Source organism: Polyodon spathula, chromosome 3 (assembly GCF_017654505.1).
Source record: "Polyodon spathula isolate WHYD16114869_AA chromosome 3, ASM1765450v1, whole genome shotgun sequence".
Taxonomy (NCBI): Eukaryota; Metazoa; Chordata; class Actinopteri; order Acipenseriformes; family Polyodontidae; genus Polyodon; species Polyodon spathula.
In genome coordinates this window covers 18,995,956-19,014,748 of record NC_054536.1, presented here as the reverse complement: position 1 = coordinate 19,014,748, position 18,793 = coordinate 18,995,956, and the positions used below count along the sequence as shown (strand labels likewise).

Below are 18,793 nucleotides of genomic sequence, written 5' to 3'. Positions count from 1 at the left end.
AGTGGTATCTGAATTTGTCAATCAACCTTTGAATATGGACAATGCATGTTTCCACCACCCCCATATATGGAATGAAGGATTACCGATCTTTGTGTATATTGTTGTAATGTTCTAATAAAGGGTAACGTGATTGAGTTAGAAATGTTGTTAATAATGGCACCTACCACTCAATATCCATGTACATAGTAATATCTTGTTCAGATTAGTTCAGAGATTGTAGATCCTACCAAAGTTTTGTCCTAGGTCTGGAGTGTAGTGTATTGTGGGGTATGAGGATGTAGTGTTGGGTATGAAGGGGTAGAATGAGTGGTGTAGGATATGAGGTTGTGACGTAGCGTAGGATATGAGGGTGGGGTGTAGTGAAGTGTAGTGTGTGTGTGTGTGTGTGTGTTAAGCAGTTGATTTTAATCCATGGGTCTGGGTGCTGAATGAAAGTGTTTGTGTTGGTTCTCTTTTCCTTGTCCTGAAGCAGAGAGTCTGAGGGGCCATGTCATTAATAATAGAGGGAGCTGATTGTTTAGAGGGCCCTTGTCATGTTTCAGCTGACCTTCCCCTGAACCATACAGCACTCTCTCCCTGCACAGCTGGTGATGAACCAGCCCCGAGCAGAGCCACCGAGAACATAGGATTGTGCCTGGCACTTTCTATAGTCCTTGTTTTTCTGCATTCTCTAAATTTTGTATTTCTTTATTGTTAATTTATTTATACTTCTAATCCTAGGGTTTATTGGAAGAAACTGAATTTATTTAGAGCAGGCTAGAATTAGGGAAGGCTTGACTAAACCAGTAGTTTAAGTGCAGCACAGTAACCAGAACTAGAGGACACAGTTGGAAATGAAGTGAAAATTAATTTAGAACAGAGGGTAGGAGACACTTCTTCACACTGACAGTAGTGAGGGTATGTATGGGATGGGTTACCTAGCCATGTTGTTGATACTGAATCATTCTTTTAGACCCAACTTGATTAAGTTGACTGAGATCAATCAGCTACTAGAAACAGGACGAGAATTAATGGGTTGAATGGCCTCCACATCACCCAATGTTATAAGTATGTGAATTAAAACGAATTGAAGAAATTGAGAAAGACTTGTAATTGAATGTATTACATTTCTTGTAGCATTTGGTAATGTAGCACTGTTGAGTGTTCAGTGGTTCTGGGTATTACTGCTTTGTAAGGGCAGTGTTTGAGCTGACGCCTGTGTTTTCCTTGTCTCCTCAGCTACACATTGCCGCAGCTAACGGTTACCAGAGTACAGTCGAGCTGCTGCTGGAGCACAAGGCAAGAGTGGAGGTGCAAGACAGCGACGGCTGGAGCCCGCTCCACGCTGCCTCCTGCTGGGGACAGGTCAGTACTGCACACCACAGCATTCGGCAGCTCTTTTAATTTGGACACAAAAATGTAGCACCAACTACCAAATGGGTGGTATAGACATAGAACAGGCCAACCAAGAGAAAGGCCTTGGTGTTGTAATAGACTCATCACTGCCATCAGCAACCAGTGCGGGGAAGCAATCGAAAAGGCAAAGTGGGGGCCCCTGAGTGGCACATCCAGTAAAGGCGCTCCACGTGGAGTGCAGGATTTGCCCTATAGCCTGGGGATTGTAGGTTCACGTCCAGGCCATGTCACAGCCGACCGTGACCATGAATTAAAAAGAAAAAAAAAGAAAAGGCAAAGTAAACGCTTGGGTATACAGCCAGAAATGTAGAGCATAAACTAAAGGAGGTTAGATTTGAGGTTGTATAATGCACTGGTGAAACTGCACTTGGAAATCTGGTTACCACATTACCAAAATTACAGTGTGGCCTTAGATGCTATCTTATTGATGCTGAATTACTGGGATCCTTTAAAAATCAACGTACTGAGATGAGCACTGATGGTCCGAATAGCCTCCCCTTGTTTGTAAACTTTCCTTTGTCTGATGAAGAGATGTTGGTCTTGCTAGAAGGATATCTTCCTTATTGAAAGGGTTAGGCAGAGAGGGTGGTCTCAATGGTGAGAGCTGTCACTGTGCTAGAAGGTTAAACACGTCTGCTTTTAGGGTAGATCTAAATTCCTGCGAGGACCTGTAATCCATAACTCCAATCTAAAGTATTCGGTTACCTCTACAGATCTAGCTGGTAGGAGCACATGTAGACAGATTTGGATCATCAGTTCATCTGTAGACGAGGCTGTTCTGATTCATTTCACAAGGCTATGTTGATAAGCATATACACCTAAGAACAACGTGTTGTGCTTTGTAACAGGCTTGCCGTCGTCTTTGTATTTCATTTTAGATGGGTTTGTACAGGAGTTTTCTAAATCCTGATTATGAAAGATTTCCAGTTCTTTAAAACCTATATAATAAGTTAATACATTGTGTGTAGGGTGTCTCTTATTGTATAAGAGTTATTACTTTAAAAGATCCCAGTATTCAGTATCAAGAACATGGCTAGGTAACCAATTCCATACTTTCACCACTCTCTGTGTAAAGAAGTGGTCTCCTTCCCTCAGTCCTAAGTCTGTCGCCATTTAATTTCCAACTGTGCAACATCCTCTAGTGCAATGAACACAAGGTTAAATTGTTTTGTACAATAGATTGTCTTCCATTTCAGATCCAGATTGTGGAGCTGCTGGTTGCTAACGGAGCCAACTTGAATGCAAAATCCGTCTTGGAAGAGACCCCATTAGGTAAACTACATCCTGTGCTTTCCTTTCCATAGCCTGGCCAGTCTCTGTCCCATTTGCTAATCTAGCAAAATGAAATAACCAACAGCCCTAAAGAATCCTTTACAGTGGCAAAAACTTTGCAGGTGCTTATTTGCAAGACTTAAAAGTAGTGCTGCATGAACCAAATATTGGAACAGAGTTCTTCAAAGAAATCGGGAGCTGACAATCAGGTGAGGGGCATTTGTCATTGGGCTAATTTACCATTCCAAGTGAAACAAGTGAAAAAACGGCCGCGTGGGTTTGTGTGGATTGCTGCTTTTCTTAGACACTGTGGAGAACAGCAATCCACACAAATCCAGGCAGCTGTTTCTTCACTTGTTTCACTTGCAATGATAATTAACACCAATGACCAATAACAAAGTGGAGAGCTTGATTTGAATGATCTGCTTACAAGAATATTGACAGGTGTGAGTGTGAGCCACCTAGATTGAAGAAATAAATGAACACTGGTTCATTGTGTTAAATATTTGTAATTTTTCATAAGCCTTTAACCATCGTCAGATATGCATGTCCTTTATAGTATTTCTATAGTAGGATGATGTGTGAAGCCCATCAGAAAGCTCATTGCAGCCCATTATAAAACAAGTAACAGCACTGCAGTGGAGTAATGGAACTCCCCTGTTCAAGTGTTGACGCAGGAGTTCCATTATCATCCTGGTAACACTGCAGAGCGTGTGACTGTTTTCCCTGTTTTCAGATGTGTGCTCAGATGAGGAGGTGCGAGCCAGGCTGGTAGATCTGAAGCACAAACACGACGCCATCATGAAGTCCCAAGACAGACACAAGAGTGCCCTGCAGAGGAGGGCCTCCAGTACGGGGAGCAGAGGGTGAGTGAGAGGGCTGAGCTGGAGAGAGTGTGAGTGCAGACTGAGAGATTTGTGACTGTGCTCATTTCATTCCACCCACCATTATGGAGCGGTATAAAATTGTTCAGATCAATCCAACAAGAGTGAGTTCAAAAGTTAGCCTCACAAGCTGTGATAGAAGCAAGCATCGAGAGCCAGATGAGAGCCAGATGCTCATCCTCCATTTTGTTAAGTCACTAACAGACAGTCCTTTAATAAGTTTCCTCCAGTAAAAGCATTGCAGAATGTAATAAAGCATAGTGAAAGCTGGTAAAGCATAGGTAATCATTATAAAACAAAGGTACAGTAAAGCATATTCAAAACTATGGTAAATGCGTAGTATAGCCATGGGAAAAGCATAGGAAAATGACCATGCACAATTACTATGCAAATTTATGTCGCAAACTAAGGAGTGTTGGACAGTGTACTTGGTTCAAATGTGAGTCCTTTTTTATGGTTGTGGTCTGTTCTGGTGTCCTGTTCAGGAAGGTGGTCCGTCGCGTCAGTGTGAACGAACGTTCGAATCTGTACCGCCGTGAGCATGAGAAGGAAGCCATCGTGTGGCAGGAGAGAGGCAGACAGCCGGAACCACAGGACGATGATGAGGACAGACAGACGGACGCAGAGCTCCGGCAGCACTCCTCAGTAAGACTAACTAAACCACGCAGGGAGGCAAGCATGCAGGGGAGTAGGGAGGCAGGCAAGCAAGCAACACTCTTCAGTAAGACTACCTCTTAACCATTCAGACAGGCAGGCAGCCAGGGAGGCAGTCTGATGGATACAGAGCTGAAGGAGTATGATTGCCACTCTCAGCCATGCACTGAGACAGACTGGGAGATGAGGAGGCAAACAGACACAATAAGATGTCAGCTCTCAAACAGGGAAGCTGGCAGGCAGGCTGGGAAGCATGAAAGCAGGCAGGGAGGCAGGCAGACACAGAGTGCAAGCTGCATTCCTCAGTAAGACTGTCACTCAAGACTGCAACTATAGACAGGCAAGTAGGTAATGATACAATAATACACTTCATACAGTATTATTTTAAACTTTTTAGAAATTGTCATCTCAAATTGTTAGGGTAAGAATGCGTATTCTAATTCCTGGGTGAAAAAAGTGCACTGTCAAAAAACATGGCTGTGTTGGATTTGTTTCATTAATACTTTAAGGACAGGGGCACGTTTACAGAATGTCCTTCCCTTATTAAAATATTTCAGTAGAAAGCTGTATTATTCTGTGGGTTTTGGCGATATTTTATGTGGTATTTTGATTTTGTGCATTTTACAGCTGCAATCACCCGTCCATAAAGGCTAGAATCCTAAAGACGAATTAGCATTGTAATAATTGTCTATTTGATTCCCTGCTTGTTAGTTTGTTCAATTTTCAGCCTGGGTCCGCAATACTGAGATACTGTCTCTTTGTTTTTCTTGCAGAGCTCTGGTCCAGACCCTCAAGATGAGCCAGCACAGAGGGAGAGCAACGGAGGGAAAGGAGAGCCGAGCGTGGGGAACGGATCTTCATCTGCGTTGCCCATGGAACCGCAAGGGAACCGGCTGGACCGCAGCGCCTCCTACCAGCTGGCCACGGAGGAGCCAGCAGAGGGGGACCTGAGCCGGGAGAAATCCCGCCACACCCTGGCAGACTTGAAACGGCAACGCGCCGCCGCGAAGCTGTACAAACACCCCTCTACCATCGCGGACAACAGTCAGGACCTGCCTCCCCTGCAGCCCTCCCGGGCAAGCACGGAGCCCAGCACAGTCTACTACAGCCCCTCCAGCACAGACCCCCCCCTGCTCAAACTGAGAGCCCCTGAACAGGAGCCCCCACCAGAAAAGCAGCGCTGCTGCTACCTGATGTAACTCCACAGCTCTTCAAGACACTGCTTCACACCAGATCCTCTCTGTACTGTGCTTAACCAGCTGGGATGAACACAGGAACGCTCGCTCCAGACACTGTCCTCTGTGCTTTAATGAAAAAGATATTGCTGGCACACAGAGTGTTAACTTACTGGGAAGATTGAGAAAGATATCACAGACCACATAGGTCATTATCAGTTGGGGTGGGGAACGATACACTAATGTGACGATACATATCCGAAACTTGTAATGGTCCGGATGGGCTACTTGTATGACGCATAAGATCAAATGATCATTAAAAAAACAAACACTTAAATGAGATGAGATATTCATATACCAGCTTTAAAACACTTAATTCAAGTATGATTTGATGGACTACAATGAGTTGTTGTGCTTTTGGTCTTGTATCGCAATGCAAATTATACATACCTCTGTTACTGTATTATATAGCCTGTAAAGAAAGAATAGCAATTAATCATACACATTGAATCGTTGCTCCACTAGTGATTAACATATTGAACACAGAACAGCTTGCTTAGTGTAAGGCTGTTGCTTGGTGTATTTGAGCTGTTTATGAGATTGCTGTGAGCATCAGTCATGGATTGTCTATGCTGAGGTTAGGTCAGGTGTATTTGTCGGTGCTCATAGTAAATCAAACATTAGCAACCCTCATTCTAAATGACTGTAGCAGCATTTGTTGGTAGGTTATTGATGCTGCAATTTGACCAATTATCTATCTCTCTGAAATAGTTTTAAAATTATAATGTTATATTGATGTGTAGTTAAGTTTTCTAAATGCAATGGCTTCTGCCTTCTATTTAGCAGGAAGAAACTACCCTATTTTAATATAATCCTGATCAATACATTTTTTTTAGACTGGGGAATCAGATATGTTGGGATTTTTTAAATCCAGCAATTTACAGCTGATTTTATAATCCAGCAAACATAAAGCTCTGTACCTAAAACCAGCTACTTTAATTCAGTGAACTCGATAATAGGATTCAAGAGCCAGGGAACTCTGTGCAGAATTCAAAGCGCTAGTGGTAAAGACGGGACGTGAAAAGCTGCCAATTCAGTACATGAGAATTCCATTCACTCAGTAAAATAAGAATACTTACGAAGTGAGTGGAGGTCATTCGGCCCATCTAAGATTGTCCGGTTCTGAGTAGCTGATTGATCTTAAAGGACCCCAATGATTCAGCATCAACAATATGGCTAGGTTTCCCCTTTCCATCCGCTCAACCCTATCTGTCATAAGAAGTGTGAACTCTAGCATTAAAGTGACTGCTCTACAGTATCCCTAAACTGTATCTAAAACCTGCTGCTTTTCTCAGCCTGTGTCATGAATCCTGTCTCTTGAGTACCACCAGCATTGCCCTTTCAGGTTCCCCGCAGTGCTGAGTAAAGCTTTGCCAGCTCAGAATGGAGCCTCTCCAATTCCCGGAGCGTTACTTTGTGTTCCAGAATCGATTTGTTAAGGAGGATGCTTTCTGGGTTAGTGGGCTAGTCATGGATTCCACTTTGACTTATTTATTTGACTGAATGTGAACAGATTTAGAGATTCATAGTTCTAGAAGTGTAGAATTGTTTTTATCATAAATTATTAGTGGTATTTGAAGATTAGTACAGGAGATATTGCCTAGTTTTCATGGATGTGATTTTTTTTTTTTTTTTTTTTTTTTTTTTAGTTTTTTAATAGAATAAAATAAAATTTAATAGTTAGGGTATAATATACAGTAGAACTGTTTAAAGTTCTTGAGATGATGGCATGAAAAAAATGTGTTAAATCAAATTCAAGAAGGTACCTGAGTCACAAAAATTTAAATTAAGTTTGAATGACATTATCAGTAACTAATCTAAACTATACATCGTTTGAATATTATCATGTAGCACACACAATAAATAATATATATATTATATATATATTATATATATATATATATATATATATATATATATATATATATATATATATATATATATAAATTATCCGTATTAGAATGGAGGCATACAGTGGGAAACTGTCCTGCTAGGAAAGCACTATACAGGGGAAACCTATAGTTCTTCCCTTGGAGGCCATAGTTTCCCACTATGAGCCGAGATCTGCAGTCCATATTTGTTTTATGAAGTGGTCAAGTCATGGTTTTGAAGTCCATATCGCATAGTTATTAAAGTTTTTTGGCATAGAACTGTCAGCCTGACTTTATCACTGCGACATAGAATTCTCAGAGGAGTCCGTTTAGTTTGTAAACGTCGTATTTATTTACATCGAGTTGGATTTGTTTGAATTTTAGGAAGTCAGAAAACACTGAAAACTATGTGTTTTTTGTGACGATTTTAGTGTTTGCAATATCTTTGTAATATAGTTTGTAATTCATTTGCCGTTTTGCTTTATTGTGTGAAGAGGGAGGATGTTCAGCGTGATGACGTAATTTGAGAGCATTTGTTAAAAAAAAAAAAAATGTTGACCGTAGGCAGCGTCACGGGGGCAATAGATGGATCTCTTTTTGGTCATGTGATAAGGTTTTAACCGATCACATGCCATAATTTCTAAGGACTGATCCATAAATTGTGTGTTTTATTTATATATATATACATATATATATATAAAATATGTAAAATCTCACACAAACAAACAAGAGTGCTCAGAAAATAACTTATTTGTACTGTGAAAAAAAAAGCAGTTCTACAGTATTAACCTATTATGAGACCAATCAGCCATATATATATGGAAAAGATGTGCAGAGTAGGTCTGTACAGATACTTAGAGGTATTCCCTTTTTAAAGTGTTTTTAGTTGATAGGTATTAATTGAATGGAATAAACGTGCAGCCCGTCTACCTAATTATTGAGTACCAGTCCATAGCAATCTGACAGTGTGCTTTTAATGTAAAAACTAATACCAGTCCTATTGTATCTGATTATTTGTCTTTCCTTTCTTTGAGCCTTTTTTAATATAAAAGCATTCTGATTTCACTTTGCTTGTTTCCTTAGAAATGCATCCTCTCTGCAGTTAGTTGTGGGACTAGTCCTGGACATGATATAACCTTTTTTTAAACTCAATAAAGAAATGCATACATTAACCTAGTATGCACGACGGTAGCTCTTAATGTAGAAAGGTTCAGTGATCAATCGGTTGCATTTGCTAGTTTTGGTTCAGCTTTTGGCCACAGTGCGGCAGTAAAAATGCTGCCTTTCTCTCAGCTTTGCAATTAGCTTGTTGAGTAGGCTTGTTTGGTTTCGTGCAATATCTGTTGACAAAAAACACGGTAAAGGGAATTACTCAGAACAATGTATCTGCATAGAGTACAGTTTGCTGGTAATGAAATAAAGGATACTTGTTTGCTTATTACTCTTCATTTTTAAGAATAAGCAGACGGTTAGTTCTGGTTCATTAATACATGTTTTTTTCTTCAATAACAACACTCCGTTTGTCCTAGTTAATCGTACAGTACCAAGCTGTGTTGTGATTTTGTTGACAAAGTTGGAAGAATACATTTCTGGTGAACAGTGTTTTTGTCATGGTCAGTGTTAAAGACCTGAGTATCAGGTCCTAGTCTGGTTTGTTTGCCTCAAACTCTTTCAGGGTCGTCTTTTAGAGAGTTTAGTTTCAGAAAATGTGGAACTCCCTGGTGAGTAATAACTGGGTGCACAAACAGAGGCCCGTCCAAACATATAAGCCCACTCTACAGGGATGAATAATTAGGCAATGCAAGGAAGCAAAGGATGAATCATTTATCTTTTAGATTGAATGAAAAAGTGGGCCAATCAGGTCAGAACGACTGCGCTGAGATTGGTCAATATAAAGCAGGTAGTCTTATTATATAAGCAGAGTCTAAGAAAAGCAGCGATCATCACAAATCCAAGCAGCTGTTTCTTCACTTGTTTCACTTGGAAGGATAAATTAGCCCAATCAACACCAATGACCCTCCCCTGATTATTAGCACATGATTTCTGTGGAGAGCTCGATCCGAATAATCAAATAACCGGTTCCTGCAGCTCTCATGTCCAGTGCCACATTGAGTCCAATCCCTGCCGGGCTTTCACTTTGCAGACAATCTGAATATATATTCCCACCAGCTATTGATTTTGAAACCTTTTTACTTCATTATATCTAGGATGGCTTTTTTACATTTCTTTTTCAGGGGTGAACTAAATACTGTAATAAATCTCTCGCCTTTTAGGGGCTGAGATACTGATATCCAGAGTAGGATTGACAGCTGTTTCATTTGCTGTGCTTCCAAGTTTCGATATGATGTCGTGTACTTACTACTACATATACATATATATATATATATATATATATATATTATATATATATATATATATATATATATATATTATATATATATATATAGTATATAGTATATATATACAAATATACATGTTCGAAAAAAAGGAAGACATAGTCAAGACCCTATAAACAGGGATAAGTTGTTCGAAATTTCTTAAAAAAACAAGTCCATGTTTTTTTGTTTGTTTGTTTGTTTTTATGAAATCAGTGTGGTTAATGCAAAATGAAAAGTTTCGTGACAAAGCACAAATATAAAAAAAAATTTGTCAGGAATTCAGGACTTATCCTGAATATAGATATATAGATATATAGATATATATATGATATATATATATATATATATATATATATATATATATAGACTTTACGATGATCTGAAATTCATATGTGTTTTCTTCATGATTGCTGACTACTACTGATTTGCATTTTATAGAATTTGGGGTGAATTTGTTTTATTTATACATGTTTTTAAAAAGCACTTGTCTGGAACTGACTTGTATGAACTTATAATTATCTTTACTAAATTATATGAACCTTGCAAGGTAGGGATGAAAAATGGACACAAAATAACAATAGCAACCCAAATGCCATGAATGAATCATGGTGGGTGAGAGCATGATTTAATTGAATACGCCCTGTCTGCTCTACCACTGCATTCCTTGACATGACTACAGGCTGAAGTGTTGGATGAGCAGCCAGCACTGCTTCTATTGCACGCAGGGCACAATGTGCTGCTGGGGGAAACCCATGGCATGCCCCCTACAAATCTCCATTATTGACCTGTAGCCGACTAGAAGAGGCTGTGGCTTTACTCAGTGTGTTTTTATACCGGATTTGTTTTTTTTGGGGGGGGGTTAAGAAAAATGATTTAGAATAAAGCTATTATGCTATCACTCTGCTCTCTGCTGAGGTGATGTCTGTCTGTCTGTCTTTCTTTGAATAGTTTGCAGTTTAAACACTGAAATTTTTCCTAAGTGCTAATTTTTCGACTTAAATGACGGTCGACTTTGTGGATCACAAAACAGGCGGTAGAGCTGCCATGTAACGGCACTCATTCTCAGTGCACAGCAAACAGTGCTTTCAGTTCAAGCCACTGTTTGAGGATTCTCCTTGCCGCTGGCTCAACGGAAATCCACCGGGTCGAGCAGGCCCGGTGAATTTCTTTGGCTCTGTCCCGTCGTTTATTGCAGTGAATACCTTCTTGTATGTTATTTGTCTCCAAAGCACTGTGGGAGAACCAATTTTGAGTCTCCTTAACTAAAAAATGTAAAAACTTAGGAAGCAACTGTTAAGCACGGAGACTGCCAGTATTAAACTGTGACAAACACACAGCACCAGAACTAGGTGTGGAATTTCAACTTTTAGCTTTGCATACACACCATTATCCCTGTCATTACTCAATGTGCTTGCAATAAGCTTTGCTTGTAGTGCCAGGAACACACTTAAGCCAGTTCTTAAAACCACCCTCCTTTCAGCTGGCTTCCCGGGAATGTTGGTCGCAGTTTTCAGGTGGCTTTTCTGCCATTTTCTTCGAAAAGACAACCGCCTTTCTAGACCCGCACGGCAAGAAATTACGCATGGCCGTCTCCCGCCAGCGTTGCCGCGAGGTAGCTGATGTACTGTGTCAATTTTAAAGATTGCCACCTCTGAATGGTGGATCTGTGGGGAAAGGCGGCAGTCTAGCCTATAGGAACAGCATTGGGGCTCATGTTGGGAGAATATAGGCAAATCGTAGTGTGGAGGGTGGGCTTAATTTGAACTATTATTTATGAGTGTATTTTCAGTTTAAAAATGAATGTCACTAGATTTTATTCAGAGTAGCTAAATAAGAGATGTGTCGCATTCACATGTATAAAATCTCCATTGTGTTAAAGTAGCCAAACCTATTGACAAATTCGCCAAACTGGCAACACTGATTAGCAGTGCCATTTCTCCACTAGCTTTTACCATGGCAATGGAAATAATTATTAGGGCGTTAAAAAATGGGTAGTGGAAGGAGAGTGCTTGGCTTCTGCAATGCGACTACCACTAATTCGAGCATGACAACAATGACTACAACAGTAGCCTGCACTAATAGGTTATTCAGCGAATTAACCAAAAACATTGAATGGGCATGAATGCAATTCAAGCCCACTAAATCAAGGAGCATCTCTATAATTAAAGGTAAAGTAGTAGATAAAAGGCTCTACATTAATGGTGAGGCAATACCAACAGTGTCCGAGAAGCCAGTGAAAAGTCTAGGGAGATGGTACGACGGGGATCTAAAGGACACAGTTTGTGTGGGAGAAGTTAGACAACAAGCAGTGGAAGGGTTGAAGAGCATAGACAGCAGTGCTTTACCGGCAAACAAACTCTGGTGCTTTCAGTTTGGTCTACTGCCAAGACTGCTGTGGCCACTGACTGTGTACGAGTTTTCCTTGACAACAGTTGAGAAGCTGGAAGCTTTAATGGTTGGGAGTTCCACACTGCCTCAGCAGAGTGGGACTTTATGGTAAAGGAATACTGCAGCTACCAGTCTCTGCTCTAACTGAGGAGTTTAAGTGCGCCAAAGTCAGACTGGAAATGATTTTAGTAGATTCACGTGACAAATGCGTAAGGGAGGCAGCACCTGTGTTGAAAACTGGAATTAAATGGGCGGCAAAGAAAGCTGTGGAAGATGCTAAGGCTGCCTTTCGAATCGGAGATATTATGGGACAAGTTCAGTGTGGAAAAGGAGGTTTTGGTCTCATTTCAGCTCCTCCTACATGGCACAAGGCAACCCCAGCTCAATGGAGGAAGCTGATAGTCAATAAGGTGCAAAATCAGGAGAAGAGGATCAGGTGTGTTAAGGCCATTTCCAGATCAACATATGATGTTCTCCCATCACCACAGAATCCCTCATGTCCTTTCTGTTCATCACCCGCAACATTAAGGCACATTTTGACAGGATGTAAGGTGGGTCTTAGCCAAGGATAGTTTACTTGGCGCCATGACCAGGTGCTGCGATGTTTGGCCTTCGCACTGGAAGACACGCGTAACCTGACCAATCTATCAAAGCATTACACAAAAAAGACAATATTCCTCCATCCAGGAGAGCAACCACGGAAAAGGTGTTAAAACCAAGCCTCACCCAGGACAACTGGAAGCTGCTAGAGACTGAAAGACGCTGACAGATGTTGGTCAACGGCTTATTTTTGTAACTGAGATTGCCACCATTAACCTTCAATCACACATTGTCTTGTGGTCTGGATCAGCACGCCTTGTTCATCTGGTAGAGTTAACAGTGCCATGGGAGGATGCTGTGGATGAGGCGTATGAGAAGAAGAAACTTTGGTATGCTCAACTAACTGCTGAAGCAGAACAGCGAGGATGGAGAGTCTGGGTTTACCCAGTGGAGGTGGGTTGTCGAGGATTTGTGGCACACTCTAAAACCTGGTTTCTCAAAGACATCTGTTCAGTGGCCAAGAGTTGCACTGCACACTGAAGAACCTATCTGAAGTAGCAGAAAGGAGCAACAACGCTGTGGTTGAAACGGAAAGATTCTGGATGGGGATCTCAAGCACAATAGAAGGAAAGCAAAGTTGATGTATGGGTAAGTAAGCTAGGCTGAGCTGAGTGGAGGATAGAGGGGGGTGATGCTGGGATGCCAGAATCACTGTTGAGCCCTCTTGAGGTGTCGTGTGCTAGTTGACAAAACACAGAGGACAGAAGGTGCCCACTTAAAGACCCCAGAGGTGTACCCTACTTAGCTCAATCCAGACGGCTGTCATGCTGATGCGCTTTGGAGACCGCACTGTGGTTGATCCCCGGAGCCAGGATCGCAGCTCTTGTGTGTGCTGATGCGGTGGGGAGGCAAAATAAGCTGATCCCAGAAGCCAGCATTACACTTCAGCCATCAACACCAGGCAGAAGGATATTCAGCTACGTTTTAGTTGGTGCTTATCTTGGCAAGAGCCGAGTTCAAATCAGCATGAAGTTTTAACTATCTACTCTCATGTAATGGCATTTTGAATGAATATAAGTTGGATTATAAATGTTTTACGTGGATAAACAACAATACAGACTCTCCTAGTAGACTAGGGTAAATAAACAAGCTAGATGAAGCCTACCTTTAGTGACACACCTTCAGGAAAAACACAGCCATATTATCTCTGACTGGTTCAGCTAAATGCAAATAAAATATAAAGCTTGTTCTATGCAAAATGCCATTCTCCCTCTTCTATTGACAGATGCAATTGCTAAACAAATGTTATCATTTGCCCTTAGGTCATTGCTTTACTGCTGGTGTCTTGTTACTGCGAAGTTCAGCTGTTTAATATAACTCATGACTTGAAGCTTGTTAACCAGTAAGTACTGTATTTGCAATTGTTTTGTGGACATACACACCACTATAAAAGCTTGCCAGTCATTTTGCAGTTTTCTCATGGCTTTACTATGCTTTCAGCGTACTTTTTTTCTTTTTTTTAAATGTGATTTAGCACATCTGTATGAGCTTTGCAATGCTTTCATGGTGTTTTTTTTTTTTTTTTTTTTTTTTAACATTGCTGTTCTTTAACTCTGGGGTAGCTTTTTATAATGGCATTTATGAGCAAGCCAGTTGCAGGATGCATGAAAACAATAATTCAAACACACACACCCCTGAAATAGCCTATCCAAGTCTGCTCCTACCTGTGGCATGTTGGTTGAGGCTCTTGGAGCATTTGGAGGAACTGTGGAGCAATTCTGAGATTCTGACTCACCTGGGCTCAGGCAAGCAGACCTAATCCAATAGCTGGCTCACAAATTGCAGAGTTAGCTGCAGCACTGACCCAGGACAGTAGACACCAGCAGAGTACCGCACTTTTCGGCACTGCAGTCTGTGAGATCCAGTGTTTGTGTCCAGGAAAGATTACTGAAGAGAACGCATGTGTAAATGACTGGTTTCAAAAACGAGTCGTTTAATTTGATTAAAAGAGCCAAAGACATTCCTGCATCAGTCATTCAAAACAATAGATTATTAGCACAGTATTGTCAGAGTGATGAATGTGGCAAATAGCTGTATTATTCAGTCACTTCTGAGTCATGGAATTACGAATCCATGACTTTACCCAGTGGGCACAAGACGTTATACTTACGTTGTGTATTGATTGTATTTGAGTCGTGACGTCGGACAACCAAAATATAACCAATGCACAACGTCTTTTTGAAAACGTCGATTCAAAGTCTTTCTTAGTCATCGTTTAAATTCTTCGAAGAGCACAGAAGCACCGCTAGGATGCGAACCTGGATCCAGGATCAGATCCCTATTACAACCGGTGTGACGCTGATTTTGATACCCCATGGAATTCTGTATAACTTGTTATTTCACGCCTGCGCAGATGCGTTTTTTCTCTTTTTTTTCTAAAGACGGCTGAATTGGAATATCAAATATATCTGTGTATACGCGCCACACTATTTTCTCCCAATAAAACCGCGATTTAGTCAGGCTAATTTGTTTTACTTAGTTACCGTAATGTACTCAGGCTTATTGTTTTACTTGGTTTGAGGAATGAAAGCGTCACATATTTATTTTTAGCAATTCTATATATTGTTTTTGACGTGAAAATCTGTATTTGAAATGTAAACTAATTACTGGGGTATCACTGCCCAGAAAGCCTTCGATAATATTTAATAAGCAATTAATAGAAGTCAGACGAAGTAAAACATAACACAAATACTCTTATGTTTGGTTAAAGCTCTCTTTATCCCTCACTGTAAACTGCAAATAAATATTTGACTGTGTTCGCGTTACTCCTAGAAAGTCTCCTTTGAAGTTGAGAGTCATACGTTTTTTGTACAGACTGTCCTGTGAGGTAGGTGTTCAACTGTATTAAACACTGGGGTCCCCCAATATTTTACATGGGTGGGGGTACAGTATTCCACAGCTATTGAGAAGCCAAAGAATTCCGTATCCCTTCACAATGTAATCAAAACATGAGTTTAATGGGATGTGATATCTGTACAGTGTTTCTGCAGTTTGCTTAGGCACCAGCATATTGATTGTAATGACTGTTGTTAGCAGTAATACACTGTAAAATAAAAGCTGTCTACATCAGAACATAATGTTACAAATCAAAGTTTTATTTGAACAGTCTCTTATTTTTACCGCCAACAGCAGAGGGAAAAAAACCAAAAAAAAACCAAAAAACAATAACATTTCAGTAACTTAATTGGGATAAAAATAAACAACATTAATAAGCTAAATATAAACTACAAAAAGTAATGTAAAACTAGTTTGAAGTTAACGGAATAATAATAATAATAAGAATATAGCTGCAAGCAGCAATACAGGGGGCCAAGTATGAGAAAATAGATATGGTATATGCCAGTCTGCAAGATCCACGAGTGTACAACCTAATATTATAATGAAGTTGATATACATGCTTGATAATTACATTACTATTGATGCTTAATTTTAATTGCAATCCATTACATTTTCTTTTACAGATTGCTTGTGATGGCTGCAGCCTCTGGTTCCATTTGGATTGCATTAATCCACAGCATCAGCCAAAATATGTTGTAGACCATTCCTTTTTTAAAATTTTTATTGCTGCAAGTGCATACAATAATTAGGCTTCCAAGCCACAAGGTTGTACACTCGTGGATCTTCACAGACTGGCATATGCCATGTCTATATTTCCATACTTGGTCCCCTCCTGTGATTGACAATGTTCAAACATAGGCTTTAAACAGTTAAATTGCAAAATGTACGTGAAAGTTCAATTGCCAAATGAAGTTAATGTAAGAATTAACTTATGAATTGATAAATTAATTAACAAATTAACTACCGGTACTTAATTTTGACCCTTCTCCATATTTTCTAAATTTTTCTAGCAACATGAAGACTAATGTCCCCTCGGATTAACTTTTACCATTTTTTAAAATGGTTTCCACGCAGGGAACAACGACAAAAAAGCAACAACAACAACAACAACAACAAAAAACCACCGTGAACCAAACAATTTTTTGAACACAAATGATACATTTGTTGGTACCGCTTGTCTTGCATCTTTCCTCTCGCCGTTTAAAGACTACAACCCCCGACGATCTTCGTGGAAATGCCTACAGAATGACGTTAAGCCGTTTGCATTCTGGGTCCTCTATACGGAACAGGCGGTGCTCCAGGGTTGTACAACAGGAGTGTGTCGTTGCTGTGGAAACTGAACCCAAATTTACTTCTTATAAGAGGACAACTGTTTATGGCGAAACAAACAAATAAGAAATAGCAGAAACTAAAGTCTGGCAGTATTTTTAGAAAGAAGAAAAACCCGACTGCAGACAAAGAATATCGGATATCTACTAATCGCTACAGACTAGGATCTCTGCAAACAAAACCACATACAGACATTTTGGCAACTTCACCGCTGCTGCTAGCCTGAACGAGAAGGTACTGTAAACAGTACGACTTTTCTATTACATCGTTGTGGTACTGTCTGCAAAATAAACATACCGTTCTGGAGGAGCAGGTCCGTGATCATCTACAGCAATACAGAAAAAACACTAATGAAAACAGAAAAAAATGTGTATTTATTTTAATGCAAAACACACTTTTATTGGATATTTAGTCATCTGAAGAAGCTTAAAACACAACATACCTGTATAGTTTAAGAGATGGCGAACTCGGAAATAATAAAAACTAATGTGGAGATTTCTGACTGACAGTTGTAAATACGTGGATAGTGAAGGATTGTTCTCGAAGAGTGGGATTTACAAACGGTATATGATCAAAGATTTTTACATCAGCTTTCCAGCACAGCGCCGATATTAATCCTAACAGAAGGCGGCAGATTCTCCAGCAGTCCTGCCCAAGTTTAGTATCAGCCCTACCTTTTCATACTGACCATGCTTCAGGCAGGCTCCGTGCAACTGCTGTGTCTGACAGCCAGCAGCGGCGTCCCGCTGTTCTGCCGTGGACGCGGCTCTTCAAAGCAGCTCCCGTTCTCTGTTATCGGCTCTCTGAACGGCGTTCACATGTTTGGTAGCAGCCAGGACGCGCAGATTTGCAGCACAGCGACGGAGGGGGGCGGGAGGGTGGTGTGGCGCGTCTTCCAGGACAGCGTCGCGCTGATCGCAGTGAGCTCGGAGGAAGGCGCTGGAGAACCCTACCTGCGCCGCCTGCTGGACAACGTCTTCAACTGCATGGTGCTGGTGCTGGGGCTGGACGAGCTGAGCAGGGTAAAGAATGTGGAACGCCTGAAGAGAGACCTACGCTCCTGCTACAGGCTAATCGATTGCTTCCTGGAGTCGGGTGGTGAAGCCATAGGGGACCTGACGCACTGCGCAGACTGCCTGGTGTCGCCGGACTCGGGCGTGCTGCAGGAGTGCCTGGATGCGTTCACCCGGGCAGCGGAGAGTGAGTTTGGCTGCTTGCTGGCGGACGGGAGGGTGGTGGTGGCGACTGAGAAGTGGTGGCGACTAGCTCCCCAGGAGGTTGTTCTGCTCGCCTTCCTGGTGCGCTCTCTGGCCAGCACCAGCTCCCGGGACTGCCCCATCTTCTTGCCCCAAGGAAGCCCCAATGTGCCTCATCGGCTGCTTTGTTTCCAGCTAGTCCCTGGGGTGGATGTGTGCGTACTGTGTGGCCCCACGCCCTCGCTGCAGAGTGCTGAGAGTGAGCTGGTGGGCAGGTTCTGGTCCCCTCTCGTGGAGCCCCTGCGGAACTGTGTTGGGCTGAAGGGCCGCTGTTTCCTGGGCCCCGCTCCCCGCGGCATCCTGGGGCTGCTCTTGATCAACCTGGACTCCAGCCGCGCGCTCTATTCAGTCCAGCTCTCCCAGGAAGCTGCTGCTCAGGACACACTGCCTCCGGAGAGGAGGAGGGAGCTGCTGCGCCTCTTCTACACACTGGCCACCACCAGGTACTTCCAGGGAGAGCCCCATGGGGAGAAATGCGAGACCCAGATGGAAGACTTCCCCGCTGGCTTCTCGCATGAGCCCCTGCAGTGTTACCTGGCCGCGGCCGAGTGCAAGTGCTTCGCACTGCAGACCCCCCAGCATCAGCTCTTCCTGCTGACTGCCCCCACCCTGCCAACCTTCACACTCCGGACCCTCGCCACGCGCACACTCAGCACACTGCTCGCACAGACTGGCAAGACTACGCGAAACTGA

At 41.8% G+C, this 18,793-nt stretch overlaps 2 protein-coding genes across 2 annotated transcripts in view; both read left to right on the top strand.

Moving 5' to 3' along the window:
• ppp1r16a (protein phosphatase 1, regulatory subunit 16A) overlaps window positions 1-7,196 on the top strand; it is a 38,144-nt gene extending 30,948 nt beyond the window's left edge. Inside the window, exons 7-11 of the mRNA XM_041244591.1 lie at window positions 1,219-1,344; window positions 2,592-2,667; window positions 3,404-3,533; window positions 4,037-4,196; window positions 4,979-7,196. Coding sequence (XP_041100525.1) covers window positions 1,219-1,344; window positions 2,592-2,667; window positions 3,404-3,533; window positions 4,037-4,196; window positions 4,979-5,404 — 918 coding nt within the window. The 3' untranslated portion in view covers window positions 5,405-7,196. The remainder of the gene's footprint in view (window positions 1-1,218; window positions 1,345-2,591; window positions 2,668-3,403; window positions 3,534-4,036; window positions 4,197-4,978) is intronic.
• Window positions 7,197-15,937: 8,741 nt separating this feature from the next.
• On the top strand, window positions 15,938-18,793 carry fuz (fuzzy planar cell polarity protein). Its single transcript, XM_041240245.1, has one exon. The coding sequence runs from the start codon at window positions 17,534-17,536 to the stop codon at window positions 18,791-18,793; it is 1,260 nt and encodes a 419-aa protein (XP_041096179.1). The 5' UTR covers window positions 15,938-17,533.